General features: G+C 43.0%; 2 protein-coding genes across 2 annotated transcripts in view; both read right to left on the bottom strand.

Annotated features, from left to right (window-relative positions):
* Nucleotides 1-4,422, bottom strand: part of LOC311223403 (carbonic anhydrase 4-like) — a gene marked incomplete at both ends in the record, with an annotated part of 32,865 nt that extends 28,443 nt beyond the window's left edge. The window contains 2 exons of the mRNA XM_084308191.1: nt 935-1,007; nt 4,372-4,422. Of these exons, the coding sequence (XP_084164317.1) occupies nt 935-1,007; nt 4,372-4,422 (124 nt within the window). The remainder of the gene's footprint in view (nt 1-934; nt 1,008-4,371) is intronic.
* Nucleotides 4,423-15,041: 10,619 nt separating this feature from the next.
* The window catches only part of LOC311223402 (uncharacterized protein), a gene marked incomplete at both ends in the record, with an annotated part of 39,890 nt that continues 39,625 nt past the window's right edge, over nt 15,042-15,306 (bottom strand). The window contains one exon of the mRNA XM_084308190.1: nt 15,042-15,257. Coding sequence (XP_084164316.1) covers nt 15,042-15,257 — 216 coding nt within the window. The remainder of the gene's footprint in view (nt 15,258-15,306) is intronic.

The following is a 15,306-nucleotide window of genomic DNA, read 5'->3' as shown; positions in this document are numbered from 1 at the left end:
CCAGCTAGCCTAGCTTACTGTAGCACAATGAATGCAAGTGGATACAAACCAGCTAGCCTAGCTTAGCACAATGAATGGAAACAGAACAGGCCAGCTAGCCTATCTTACTGTAGCACAATGAATGCAAGTGGATACAAACCAGCTAGCCTAGCTTAGCACAATGAATGGAAGCAGATACAGACCAGCTAGCCTAGCTTACTGTAGCACAATGAATGCAAGTGGATACAAACCAGCTAGCCTAGCTTAGCACAATGAATGGAAACAGAACAGGCCAGCTAGCCTAGCTTACTGTAGCACAATGAATGCAAGTGGATACAAACCAGCTAGCCTAGCTTACTGTAGCACAATGAATGCAAGTGGATACCCACCAGGGGATCATCCCTATGTTCCCCGGGTCCTATGTTCCCCCGGGTTCTATGTTCCTCACTTTGATTGATTAATAGATTGAACATTTTATTAATTTTTATTATTTTATTAATTATTAATGTCCGCGTTGTTTCAAACGGTTAAGCTTAGGCCCTCTTTCGAACTGGTTAAGGTTAGTGTTTGGAATCAGGGCTGGTGGTCTAAAATGTTCAATCAATCAATCAATCAAAGCGGGGAACATAGAACCCGGGGAACATAGGACCCGGCGAACATAGACATGCTCCCCAAACCAGCTAGCCTAGCTTAGCACAATGAATGGAAGCAGATACAAACCAGTTAGCCTAGCTTAGCACAATGAATGGAAGTGGATACAGACCATAAAGTTGCCGTGGGCCTTTAAACAAAGAAAGCAGGTAAAGGTACTTACTGCAGTTTGTCTCATGGTAACACCAGTCTGTGGGGAAGGAGAGGCATCGTTATTACTGTGTTTCTCACTCACTTCAATGTGACATTGTCTTCCAACATGGATGAATGAGTAGGAACCGTTAGTGGTTCCATTATTACCTACCTATGTCTTCTGCAGAACCGTGCGCCGTGGCGCTGAGGGCACACAACACAAAGGCAACGACGAGTGGATTCATCTGGAGGGAAGGAGGCAAGGAGATCACAAGAGAAGAGGCTGCTTACAAATGGAATCCGGTGAATTATTTACATTTAGTGACTTAGCTGAACACGTTTATCCAAAGAGACTTACATTTAGTGACTTAGCTGAACACGTTAAGAGACTTACATTTAGTCACTTAGCTGAACACGTTTATCCAAAGAGACTTACATTTAGTGACTTAGCTGAACACGTTTATCCAAAGAGACTTACATTTATTCATTTAGCTGAACGCTTTTATCCAAAGAGACTTATATTTAGTCACTTAGCTGAACACATTTATCCAAAGAGACTTACATTTAGTCACTTAGCTGAACGCTTTTATCCAAAGAGACTTACATTTAGTCACTTAGCTGAACGCGTTTATCCAAAGAGACTTACATTTAGTCACTTAGCTGAACACGTTTATCCAAAGAGTCAAACAATGTTGAACTTGAGTGCTACAGTGTTGAGTGCATAGTAGCATATAATTACCATGAGAAGTAGTAGTATAAGTATAGAAGCATAGTAGTAGGGTTATAGGGTATTATATACCGGTAATAGTACAATTATGGGTTTTTTACCAGATATGTTTGGAAGAGGTGTGTTTTTAGTTTAAAAATTGGCTGGGTTTCAGCTGTCCTGACTGTGGTGGTTTCAGCTGTCCTGACTGTGCTGGTTTCAGCTGTCCTGACTGTGCTGGTTTCAGCTGTCCTGACTGTGCTGGTTTCAGCTGTCCTGACTGTGGTGGTTTCAGCTGTCTGTCCTGACTGTGGTGGTTTCAGCTGTCCTGAATGTGGTGGTTTCAGCTGTCTGTCCTGACTGTGGTGGTTTCAGCTGTCCTGACTGTGGTGGTTTCAGCTGTCTGTCCTGACTGTGGTGGTTTCAGCTGTCCTGACTGTGGTGGTTTCAGCTGTCCTGACTGTGGTGGTTTCAGCTGTCTGTCCTGACTGTGGTGGTTTCAGCTGTCCTGACTGTGGTGGTTTCAGCTGTCTGTCCTGACTGTGATGGTTTCAGCTGTCTGTCCTGACTGTGGTGGTTTCAGCTGTCTGTCCTGACTGTGGTGGTTTCAGCTGTCCTGACTGTGGTGGTTTCAGCTGTCTGTCCTGACTGTGATGGTTTCAGCTGTCTGTCCTGACTGTGGTGGTTTCAGCTGTCCTGACTGTGGTGGTTTCAGCGGTCCTGACTGTGATGGTTTCAGCTGTCTGTCCTGACTGTGATGGTTTCAGCTGTCCTGACTGTGGTGGTTTCAGCTGTCTGTCCTGACTGTGATGGGAACAAATAATGATGGTTTCAGCTGTCTGTCCTGACTGTGATGGGTTCAGCTGTCCTGACTGTGATGGTTTCAGCTGTCTGTCCTGACTGTGATGGGTTCAGCTGTCCTGACTGTGATGGGAACCAATAATTAATCACCAATAATTCAAAGCTCAATTCTCCACAAACAACACCAGTACAAGAGTGAGAACACAGTGAACACAGCCAAGTAGCATGATTGAAGACAAACAACAACAAAAACAGTCCCTTGTAAGTCATTAAATGTTTCTGTCAAATATTATTTTGGTAACATTACCTGACCTACAAAAATTGGCTGCAAAAGTTCCTGAACGTTTCATGTCTTACCTTCTGAGTTGATCTGTTCACACCTGTGTTCTCCTTCTTCTCCTTCTTCTTCTTCTTGGACATGTGTTCTCCTCCTCCTCCTTTTTATTAGGCCCAGAAAGACACGCCTCTACTGACATTTTCTCTGTTTGAATATATCTCCTCCCCAAGGGATCAAACACGGGTTCAGGTTGTGTAACACAAATACCTTGTCAGGACCGAAAGGGGTTGAACCATTACTGCGTTGTGTAGGTATAGATTTACATACATACATTTAAGGCCATCCACAACCTCGCCCCTCCATACCTGTCCGACCTCTTCCACATCAACATTCCCGCCCGGTCCCTCAGGTCTGCCTCCTCCATCAACCTGACCGTCCCCCCAGCCCGTCTGTCCACCATGGGGTCAAGAGCCTTCAGCTGCTCTGCCCCCCGCCTTCGGAACTCCCTCCCCCCCGACATCAGGAACATTGACTCCATCATCCCATTCAAAACCCACCGCAAAACCCACCTGTTTAGGCAGGTGTATGTGTGATTTTATTTAATTTTTTAAATGTATTGTGATTGTTAATGAACTGTTTTTAAATTGTTGTACGGCACCTTGAGTGTCCTGAAAGGCGCCTTATAAATAAAATGCATTATTATTATTATTATTATTATTATTATTATTATTATTATTATTATTATTATTATTATTATTATTATTATTATTATTATTATTATTATTATTATTATTACCCCGCCTACCCAACCCACCCAACCACCTCCAATGTACAGTCCCCCCCCCTCCACCGCACCTACCCTACGTCCTCCAATGTACAGTTTCTTTGTCAAATGTATATAGTCTCTTTTTTAGACTATTTTTGTATCACAAAAAGTACTGTATTTGTAAATCTGGTATGTCATAAATGTATAGATGTAGCAGTACTGTCTATCTGTATGTCATGTATGTCTCCTCCCCACCGTATGTATATATTCTCTCCCCACCGTATGTATATTTCTCTCCCACCCACCCCCTCCTAATGTACAGTCCCCTCCCCATCATATGTATATACTCTGTCAGGATCTATGGGTAACAGTACTGTATATTTGCATATCGTATATGTCACAAATGTAACAGTACTATATACCTGTATGTCATGTATGTCATATATGTTCTGTATGTCATAAATGTCACTATGAATTGAAAATGGGGGACCCTGATGTAAACAAGTCAAACGTCTTTCTCTGGTCTGCATCCCCTTAACAATTGTATGTATTGAGCCGTACTGTATTGTACCCATTCTGCAATCTGTTAAATAAAGTTTTCATTCATTCATTCATTCATTCATTCATTCATTCATTCATTCATTCATTCATTCATTCATTCATTCATTCATATATGTTAAGATGAATTGAAAATGGGGTGACCCTGATGTGAACAAGACGAAAGTCTTTCTCTGGTCTGCATCCCCTTAACAATTGTATTGAGCTGTACTGTATTGTCCCATTCTGCAATCTGTTAATACAATTTTCAATCAATCAAAGACCTGCTGTGCTCACAGCCAGCCTGAACGTTCACTGAATCAGACAAAATAGGCAATCTCACTGACCCTTAGCTGCCAGAGTTGTACCCTTCCTGCTGAATTGTTGTACAGAACTTGTAAGTCACTTTGGACAAAAGTGTTCAGCTAAATGGACAAAAACAATTGATATTTCTAAATGAGAGGAATGTGTTTTTTAACTGGAATCAAACAGAGCCCCCAGGCTGAGGGACAGTTGACTCACCGGTTTGAGCCAAGATGTCGACCAACGAGGCAGTAGCCACACCGGAGTCATCTGTTGAGCTGTTGGTCAATAAAATGCTTTGTTTCATTTGGCATCTGCAGAGCAGACTGGTTTTTGACGGAACTAAACTGGCCCAGTACGTTTGTATCTCAATAGGGAGGTGTAGTCTGACGTCACTGGTTGTTCCACCCGTATAGGGATTTATCATTGTAACAATTCTGCCGCATGGAAATTGAAAAGCTTTCCATTTGTGCACAAAATGAGTTCCCTTCTATCACTAACATTATTGTTTAAAGTGGAGATGAAGCAGTGAACAATGTGATCCTAGTTTGTTTGTTGTGTACCTTGTGTAAGACAGGGTTCTATAATCAAATGTGAAATCTATCTTATTTGTCTGAAAAATCAAATATAATATCCCTGTTTTCCCTGTTCCCTGTTGCAGTTCAGTTCATGGCTGACGTCATGGGGCTGGTTTGGTGTATACACTGCTGGTTAGCTGCCTATAGTGAATGGGTCAGTCAGTAAATAAAATGTTGCCTACAAAACAACGGGACCGCGGTGGTTCTGTTTGTATTGCCCTTGGCTGTTCAAACTAATTTTACCATGTGAGAGAGAGGAAAGTTGGTTAATTTCCACAAACTACCAGTGAAAAAAACAGTGTTGTTGGCACGTTGGCTCAGGCTGGCTGCACTCAGGCGGCGCGACCAGCCTGTTGGACAGGGAAGGAGGATCTGCAGCGAACACTTCATTGCCTCGGATTATGTTGTTGGGGGTGGAAGATTTGTCCAGAAGACCACTAATCAGCTGAAGCCGGACGCGGTTCCCTCAGTCTTCGACAGACAGACCGGCCCAGGCAGTTCAGCGTCACGGAGCATTCAGCCTGCTGGCTACCTAGATCCACTTCAACCAGCGTCGCGGAGCATTCAGCCTGCTGGCTACATAGCTCCACTTCAACCAGCCGAGCGTCGGGAGCTCCAGCAGCTTGTCGATGTGCTAATAGCCTGTAGCCAGCTACCGTTAGCTTGCCGAGGCTATTAGCACACCGACAAGCTGTGTAGCCAGATACCGTTAGCTTGCCGAGTCTATTAGCACACGACAAGCTGTGTAGCCAGCTACCGTTAGCTTGCCGAGGCTATTAGCACACCGACAAGCTGTGTAGCCAGCTACCGTTAGCTTGCCGAGGCTATTAGCACACCGACAAGCTGTGTAGCCAGCTACCGTTAGCTTGCCGAGGCTATTCGCACACCGACAAGCTGTGTAGCCAGCTACCGTTAGCTTGCCGAGGCTATTAGCACATCGACAAGCTGTGTAGCCAGCTACCGTTAGCTTGCCGAGGCTATTCGCACACCGACAAGCTGTGTAGCCAGCTACCGTTAGCTTGCCAAGGCTATTCGCACACCGACAAGCTGTGTAGCCAGCTACCGTTAGCTTGCCGAGGCTATTAGCACACCGACAAGCTGTGTAGCCAGCTACCGTTAGCTTGCCGAGGCTATTAGCACATCGACAAGCTGCTGGAGCTCCCGACGCTCGGCTGGTTGAAGTGGATCTAGGTAGCCAGCAGGCTGAATGCTCCGCGACGCTGAACTGCCTGGGCCGGTCTGTCTGTCAAAGACCGAGGGAACCGCGTCCGGCTTCAGCTGATTAGTGGTCTTCTGGACAAACATCCCACCCCAACAACATAATCCGAGGCAATGAAGTGTTCGCTGCAGATCCTCCTTCCCTGTCCAACAGGCTGGTCGCGCCGCCTGAGTGCAGCCAGCCTGAGCCAACGTGCCAACAACACTGTTTTTTTCACTGGTAGTTTGTGGAAATTAACCAACTTTCCTCTCTCTCACTTGGTAAAATTAGTTTGAACAGCCAGGAGCAATACAAACAGAACCACCGCGGTCCCGTTGTTTTGTAGGCAACATTTTATTTACTGACTGACCCATTCACTATAGGCAGCTAACCAGCAGTGTATACACCAAACCAGCCCAATGACGTCAGCAACAAAATGGCCACGCCCATAATGATAAATGCTTCAAAAATGCACATAACAAATCGTTTTTTCTTAGAAACTGCTTATTTTTATAACGTGATTTTTTCTGTGGCTTATCTAAATACTAATGTGATGCTATGAATATGTATTTATCGCTATGCTTCATCTCCACTTTAAGCATTTTTGGTTGAAATAAAATTTGGTGATTTTTTTTATGATTAATTGCGAATATTTTCATGTTGAGCTATAGATTGTGGATGAATAAGCACAGAAATGTACACCATGCAAATGTTCATGCTTTATTTGTTTTAAACGAGACGATTTAGAAATGGGCAATGGGGAAATACATTGCGTTGGACAGAGGGTGGAACACGAAAAACGACAATGACGTAACCACTACACCTCCCTATGTTGTTTGTTGCCCATCTCGTTAATCTGCATGACAAATAAAGACTTCTTGAAGGGTGTTTTTGATTGATTGATTGATTGAAATTTTATTAACAGATTGCAGAATGGGTACAGTACAGTACAGCTCAATACATACAATTGTTAAGGGGATGCAGACCAGAGAAAGACTTTCGTCTTGTTTACATCAGGGTCCCCCATTTTCAATTCATCATAACATTATGACATACACGACATACAGATAGACAGTACTGCTACATCTATACATTTATGACATACCAGATTTGCAAATACAGTACTGTTTGTGATACAAAAAGAGTCCAGAAAAGAGAGTATATACATTTGACATAGAAACTGTACATTGGAGGAGGTTGGGTAGGTGGGGGGGGGGGGGGGGACTGTACATTGGAGGTGGTTGGGTGGGGGGGAGGGGTTGGGTAGGAGGGTTGGGTGGATGGGCGACACACACTGTACGACTGTACAAGCAAAACTGTACATTGGAATATTGACAAAACCATACTTGGTAATTTACTGTACATTGGAGGGCGTTGGGTTAAGACATTTACAGGGGCCAGTTTCGAATTGCAGCCTCCCGTAGGTGTTCTTTGAGAGTGGTTTTGAAAGTGGGTAGTGATTCACATTCCTTTACAGCTTTGGGTAGGGCGTTCCACATTGATGTGGCATAATTGCTAAACGTGTTTAGTCCCTTGTTTGAGCCGAATCTGGGTTTAACATGATTTGTGGAGCTCCCTCTGGTGTTGTGATCGTGGTATTCACTGACCTTTGGGAAGTATTTTGACATGTACATGGGTACCTTGGTCGTGTAGTGTATCTTGTAGACCAGGCCCATTGCAAGTTGTTGTGCTCTGTCGTCTACTCTAAGCCATCCTAGGTTGTCAAAGTGGGCAGGGGTGAGGTGGGTTCTAGGAGTAAGGTCAAGCAGTAGTCTGACCAGAGAGGAGATCCGGTACAAGAATCGAGTTCATTGGTTGACTTTTTTTATTACATTGGATGCCATTTTGTCACAGGAAAGATTTGCCTCTAGGATGGAACCCAGGTGCGTGTAGCCTTTTTACAACGCATCCGCGTTTCCGGCGCTCTGATTGGCCAGGTCATGTGACATGTGCGCCCAATAGCGTGTTTGCCCGTTTCCGCGTCGAACAGCCTGCAAACTACCTGGCGTTCTATCGCCATGCTCTAAGACAAACTCTAACCTTAACCAACTTCGAAAGAGTGCCTAAGCTTAACCGGCGAAAGAACTTGTCGCCACGCTCTAAGACAAACTCTAACCTTAACCAACTTCGAAGAGTGCCTAAGCTTAACCAGTGTAGAAACTTGCCGTCCCACGATTGGCGCTCATGTCACATGACCTTGCCAATCAGAGCGCAAAACGGGAACCCGGAAACGCGGATGCGTTGTAAAAAGGCTTCAAGCAACCCGCGTAGGTAATTTCATCTTTCCTTGTGACAATATTGTCACCCACTGTAACTGAGAAGCCGTCGGTCTTGCTGAGTTTGTTATTTGAACCGAAGAGAATGGACTCTGTTTTGCCCATGTGTAATGATAGTTTGTTATCAGCGAGCCATATGCAGATTTTGCCTTGTTCCGAGCTGAGGGTTTTTTCAACCTGTAACTTGTTCTTGTCAGAGACCAGCAGGGCTGAGTCGTCCGCAAACAGGAACAAGTTTGTTTGTTTATTTGTTTGTTTGTTTATTAACACAGTTAAACAGAAGTAAAAACAATACATAATAAGTTATAACAATTGTGAAGGAGAAGTTAGAAGCCTAGAAGCTTATCAAGAACTTCCCCTGTTTTATAAAATCAAACAAACAAAAATACAAAAATATGCATATTATAAAATACCAGAATACATTCAAAAGATTCGTGTTAATACAAACATACATACACACAGTACATACATGCATATACTGTATACTGCGTACACAGGGACGTGCACAGGACTTTAGAGGGGCAGGTGCTCAAAGGCTGAAAAGGGCACTACACTTGTGTGTATATATTATCCGAGCACGCGTAGCGCGCTCGGATAATATATACACACAAGTGTAGTGTATTTGGTGATCAAATATTGAATATTGAACTATAATAATCAGTGCAGGAGCTCACTTATCCTTGAAAGACACTTTTATCACTGACTTAAAAGGCCCATACATCTCCATAAATGTTCAAGGGGGAGGGAATAAGTGCTTACCCTACAGACCCCAAGAAGTGCTGTATATTCTGTATTGTTTAATATAAATGCATTTTTTATTCCAATCCCGATTTGTATTTGAGATTCCCAAATCCCATCAGACTTGACTTCTTCGTGTCCCTCAATGAGTGTAATACCAGCATTCAACTGTATGCGCCACAGCGGTTTCTATCATCATCATCATCATCACCCACGCTATGCATAAAATATATAGATCCGCGGAGAGGCACGCTGAGGAGGCCGTGCAAACTGCAATGGAATATGGGGCATCTCTCTCTCTTTACCTAATATTTTGATTCTATCCTGACATTTTTCAGTTGGAAGGGCAGTCTATATGCGTAACGGTAAAAAAAAAAAAAAAGGGGCACTTTTTTGATGAGGCTCAAAAAGGCAGGTGCTCAAGCACCCCTTGGCCTCTATGTGTGCACGTGCCTGTGCGTACATAATAATATATAACAACCCACCTGCCTACAAACATACCCATGCACATAACCAAATGCATACCTACATGTATGACCTATTTATCTAACTACTACTTTTGGATATGAGAATTCTTTTGTAGTTTGCTTTAAAAATAAGCAGAGATGGAGATTTCCTCAGCATAGGATCAGCTGCATTCCAAAGATTGGACCCTCTATACCTCACTGAGAATTGCCTAAGTGAAGTACCACAATAAGGTATATGCAGGTCCCTGGACTGACGTGTAACATATAAATGAACATCTGAATTAAAAGAAAAAAAACTATTAAAACCATTTGGTAGATTGTGATCATGAATGCATTTGTACACAAATATACATATCTGTAAAGTATTAACCTCAGACACAGTCAGAATGTTTAGTTTCTTGAAAAGAGGAGCAGATGGTTCAAATCAATCTGAGAAGGTTGCCAGTCTAACAAATCTTTTTTGAAGTAAAATAATTTTTTGAAGATGAGATGAATGAGTGCTAGCCCATATTATGTTACAATAAGATATGTAAGGAAAGATAAGACTATAATACAGGATTAAAAAACAACTTCTATTTATCAATGAACACACCTTCCTAATTATACCTACTGACTTCATTGCTTTTTTACAAACATGATCAATGTGTTTTTTCCAATTGAGTTTATCATCAACTAGGATCCCTAAAAACGTTGTTGAAGTTACTTGTTTGATTTCGGTGTTACTGATTAATAACTTTGCCTCCTTTTTCGAATAACTTTTACCTTTATTACAAAATACAATAAAATTCGATTTTTCTACATTTAACGATAGCTTATTAGTCTGGAACCAATCTGAGACACAAGATGCAATCTCCGCTACGCCACCGCATCATAGCTTTTTGCTCACTGATGGGGTCCCATGTTGTGCAGTAGGTGCCCTTTTTTTCTTTTTCGCCCCTGCCCTTCAAACAGCCTGAGTCCGCCACTGTACCCATGACAGTACATGTCAAAATACTTCACAAAGGTCAGTGAATACCACGACCACAACACCAGAGGGAGCTCCACAAATCATGTTCAACCCAGATTCGGCTCAAACAAGGGACTAAACACGGTTCGCAATTATGCCACATCAATGTGGAATGCCCTACCCACAGCTGTAAAGGAATGTGAATCACTACCCACTTTTAAAACCACTCTCAAGGAGCACCTACGGGAGACTGCAATTCAAAACTGGCCCGGGTAAATCCAAACCCAACCCCCTCCAATGTACAGTTTCCCCCACCCCACCTTCTCCAATGTACAGTTTCCCCCACCCCACCTCCTCCAATGTACAGTTTCTTCCCCCTCAAATGTATATACTCTCTTTTATGCTCTTTTTGTACTCATAAACAGTACTTTGTAGATCTGGTATGTCATAAATGTATAGATGTAGCAGTACTGTCTATCTGTATGTCATGTATGTCATATATGTTATGATGAATTGAAAATGGGGGACCCTGATGTAAACAAGACGAAAGTCTTTCTCTGGTCTGCATCCCCTTAACAATTGTGTGTATTGAGCTGTACTGTATTGTACCCAATCTGTTCTGCAATCTGTTAATAAAATGTTCAATCAATTCAATCAAACCCTTCCTGCTGACTTGTTGTACCTTCCTGCTGACTTGTTGTACCTTCCTGCTGACTTGTTGTATCTTCCTGCTGATTTGTTCTATCTGTGCTGACTTGTTGTACAGAACTTGTAAGTCGCCTTGGATAAAAGCGTTCAGCTACATGACTAAATGTAAATGGTTTATACCAAGATAGTTAATACACCTCTCTGGTTAATAAGCGCCTTTTAATGTTAATTTAGTTTGTGATTAATAAGTCCCTTTTAATGTACATTTAGTTAATGATTAATAAGCGCCTTTTAATGTTAATTTAGTTAATGATTAATAAGCCCTTTTTAATGTTCAGTTCGTTTGTGATTAATAAGCCACTTTTGATGTTAATTTAGTTTGTGATTAATAAGCGCCTTTTAATGTACTTTTAGAGTAGAGTGTCCGCCCTGAGTTCGGGAGGCTGGGAGTTCAAGCCCCGGCCGAGTCATACCAAAGACTATTTAAAAATGGTACCCATAGCCTCCCTGCTTGACACTCAGCATCAAGGGTTGGTTTGGCGGGAAGTCCTTGCGACATACTAGCGTCATGTCCAAGGGGTGTACTTGTACATCAAGCTGCCTCACGCTACGGAAACAGGAGATAGGCTCCTGCCCCATGTGCCGTTACGGCTCGAGAACCATTGGTTCTCAAAGGCAAACTTTTAATGTACATTTAGTTAATGATTAATAAGCCACTTTTAATGTTTATTTAGTTTGTGATTAATACGCCACTTTTAATGTACATTAAGTTTGTGATTAATAAGCCACTTTTAATGTACATTTAGTTTGTGATTAATAAGCGCCTTTTAATGTTCATTTAGTTTGTGATTAATAAGCGCCTTTTAATGTACATTTAGTTTGTGATTAATACGTGCCTTTTAATGTTAATTTAGTTTGTGATTAATACGCGCCTTTTAATGTTCATTTATTTTGTGATTAATATGCGCCTTGAAATCCTGAGTTTATCTGTACATTGGAGGGGGTTGGGTTTAGACATTTACAGGGGCTAGTTTTGAATTGCAGTCTCCCGTAGGTGCTCTTTTAGAGTGGTTTTGAAGGTGGGTAGTGATTCACATTACAGCTGTCGATGCCTGTGTGTTGGCTCCCACAGCACAAGTGTGTCTCTGGCAGTGACCTGCCAGCTTAATTCTCCTGACTGCTACTTTCTCACTCAACCTTAGCGGCCCCCCATACAGGTTTGCATTGGTGACATGCTCATCCTTGTTGATGTTAAGTACTACACGCAGCATTCTGGTGTAGCGCCCATCTAGGGACTATAAAGTTAACCATCAAGAATGTCTGTTTTGTCTATTTTACTATGCTTGATGTTAGCTAACCCATCAGTGTTTGTTAGCCTACTGTGAAGTGCTTTTTCAATGTTTTCAGCCTGACATGTGTGACAACAGCACCACCCACCACTATAGTACAGTACATACACATAGTATATACACACACACACGACTCTGAAGCTGAAGGTTCACTTTAGTTTATTCTTATTTATTGTATCTATAATATAACTAAACCATATTATGTATGCAATTGCTGATAAACTGCGTCTTCACACACACACACACACACACACACACACACACACACACACACACACACACACACACACACACACACACACACACACACACACACACACAGATATGAGGGGCCGATTAGGGCATATACCGTCACTTAAATAATCAGGGCTTGACATTAACGTTTTGGCTCACTAACCACTGTGGCTAGTGGTTTTCCAAAGTCACTAGCCACTCAGCATTTTCACCAACCAAAAATCCCCACACACGCCGATCATAATAATGTATTGAGCTGTACTGTACTGGACCCATTCTGCAATCTGTTTATAAAGTTTTCATTCAATCAATCAGAGAGAGAGAGAGAGAGAGAGAGAGGGAGAGAGACAGAGAGAGACAGAGAGAGAGGGAGAGAGACAGAGAGAGAGACAGAGAGAGAGGGAGACAGAGAGAGAGACAGAGAGAGAGAGAGAGAGAGAGACAGAGAGAGAGGGAGAGAGACAGAGAGAGAGACAGAGAGAGAGAGGGAGACAGAGAGAGAGACAGAGAGAGAGAGAGAGAGAGAGAGAGAGAGAGAGAGAGAGAGAGAGAGAGGAGAGAGAGAGAGAGAGAGAGAGAGAGAGGGGGGGGGGGAGCGCGCGCATAGGTTCTAGGTTGAAACAATTGATGAACAATGTCGCCGTTGGATTGATTGATTGATTGATTGATTGATTGAAAACTTTATTAACCGATTGCAGAATGGGTACAGTACAGTACAGCTCAATACATACAATTGTTAAGGGGATGCAGACCAGAGAAAGACTTTCGTCTGGTTTACATCAGCGTCCCCCATTTTCAATTCATCGTAATTCGTAATGGAACGTTTCATTATAAGCGTCTTGCAAGTTGCAACTCTGGTTAAGATATGAAAATACTTGCCAGTACTGTAAGGATGGTTGTAGGCAGCTGTGTTCAACGAGCCCGTCAGCTTATGTGTATTGGCGACGACGCGACTCAGTGCAATAGGGGGTATCTGCAGAGCCGCAGAGCCGGGCTGCCTAAATATTAAAGGCAACCAACTTGTGTCTAGCCACGCCCAACTTGCGTCTAGCCACGCCCCCGCGGCGACGCGGCAGCAGCGGCAGCATTATGTAGCAGTAATCCGCCCTTTTTTACTATCTAGAACTAGCTCAATTGGCAGCGCTGCCTTGCTGTGAATCCTACTTTGCTGGCAAGTTCAATTCCCTTCATTTTTTTTTTTTTTTTTACGTGCCTTTTTCTTTCGCCGTTAAGTTTAGGCATGTTAACTTTAAGCATTGTTTCGGAGTTGGTTAAGGTTAGGCACAACATACTTCACATGTCATTTTTCTTTTTGTGGAGACGAAGATGATGAGTACTGGTCTTCTCCTCAGACATATAAAATCAGTTTTTCAATACAAGTACGACTCAAGACACAGAACATTAGTATGCAAAATAAAAAATGAACACAGATTTTGAGTGTGAATGAAAACTTTATTTCAACAAGATTGCAGAATGGGTACAATACAGTACGGCTCAATACACACAATTGTTAAGGGGATGCAGACCAGAGAAAGAAGTTTTGTCTTGTCTTCTCGTACTGAAAACGTGACTGTTAGCACAGAGACGGCTGCAGTTACACACAGGGCCATACACATTGCGCACTCCAACACATAGCGAGAGAGCCCCCCCCCCCCCCCCCCCCCTCATCCGCAATACTTGTCCAGACCACTAATACTTGTCCAGACCACGAAGCCCCGCCTCCAACCCGTCCAGCCTGGCTCTGCGGCTCTGCAGATACCCCCTACTCACTCAGTGTAAAAATAACTTTGAAGAGAGGTTTCAGGTTTCACATGGCTTTTTTGTTTATTCCGTCATACAGCCAATCAGAGGCAGATCAGGGCATAATGAACATGATATCTGCCAATCAAAGGCAGAGATTTAAAAAAAAATTAGAATATGCACATGGCCAGGGAGAAAAAGACGCTAAACACACACACACATACACACAGACAGACAGACCACTAGCCACTGTGGTGGGTAGAATGACAGAGGTACACGCCACAGGGGAATTCTACCGTCATCTGGCGGGTGGGCAGGTGCCAATGTCAAGCCCGGTATGCTATTGAAAAAGTTGTGCGTATACCATTGAAATCTGTCACGTATGCTAGTGAAAAGCTTGTGCGTATATACAAACACTGTCGCATTATGCTACTGAAAGCTGTCACGTATGCTACTGAAACGTTCTTACATATACTACTGAGATCTGTTACGTATGCTACTGAGAAATATGCAAATTATTTTTTATTTATGCAAATGTAGCTACTTTATGCTTTTCTTTAACTCTGTGTTAATAAATAAATACAAAATACAATACAAATACAAATACCACCTTTCATCCAATTAAATTAAATAAATTAGGCACAAAGCCACCATTGTTTGTTGAGTGTTTGTTGAGTGTTTGTCTGCTAGTTGGAGACGCTCCTCACAGCAGCCTCTAGGTGGAGACAGTCTTCAACAGCAGGCTCAGGACGATGAGGCCCAGCGAGAAGCCGGCTCTGGAGACAGAGCTGGTGGTGGGGGTGGGGGCGGTGGTGACGGTGGTGACGGTGGTGGTGACGGGCTGTGCGGGCTGGACGCGCCGGAAGATGTTGGTCATCAGCGGCGTGGAGGACACGTTCCCAACATGCAGCTGACTGCTGAAGAGGTCAATCTGGAGGCCGAGGAGAGGTCAGGTGGTTAGCAAACAAGAGAGGATTGTG

The sequence above is a fragment of the Notolepis coatsorum genome, assembly GCF_963971535.1.
Source record: "Notolepis coatsorum genome assembly, chromosome: 2".
In the NCBI taxonomy this organism is placed as follows: Eukaryota; Metazoa; Chordata; class Actinopteri; order Aulopiformes; family Paralepididae; genus Notolepis; species Notolepis coatsorum.
The sequence above is the reverse complement of the archived record's forward strand: the minus strand, read 5'-3'. Positions and strand labels throughout refer to the sequence as shown.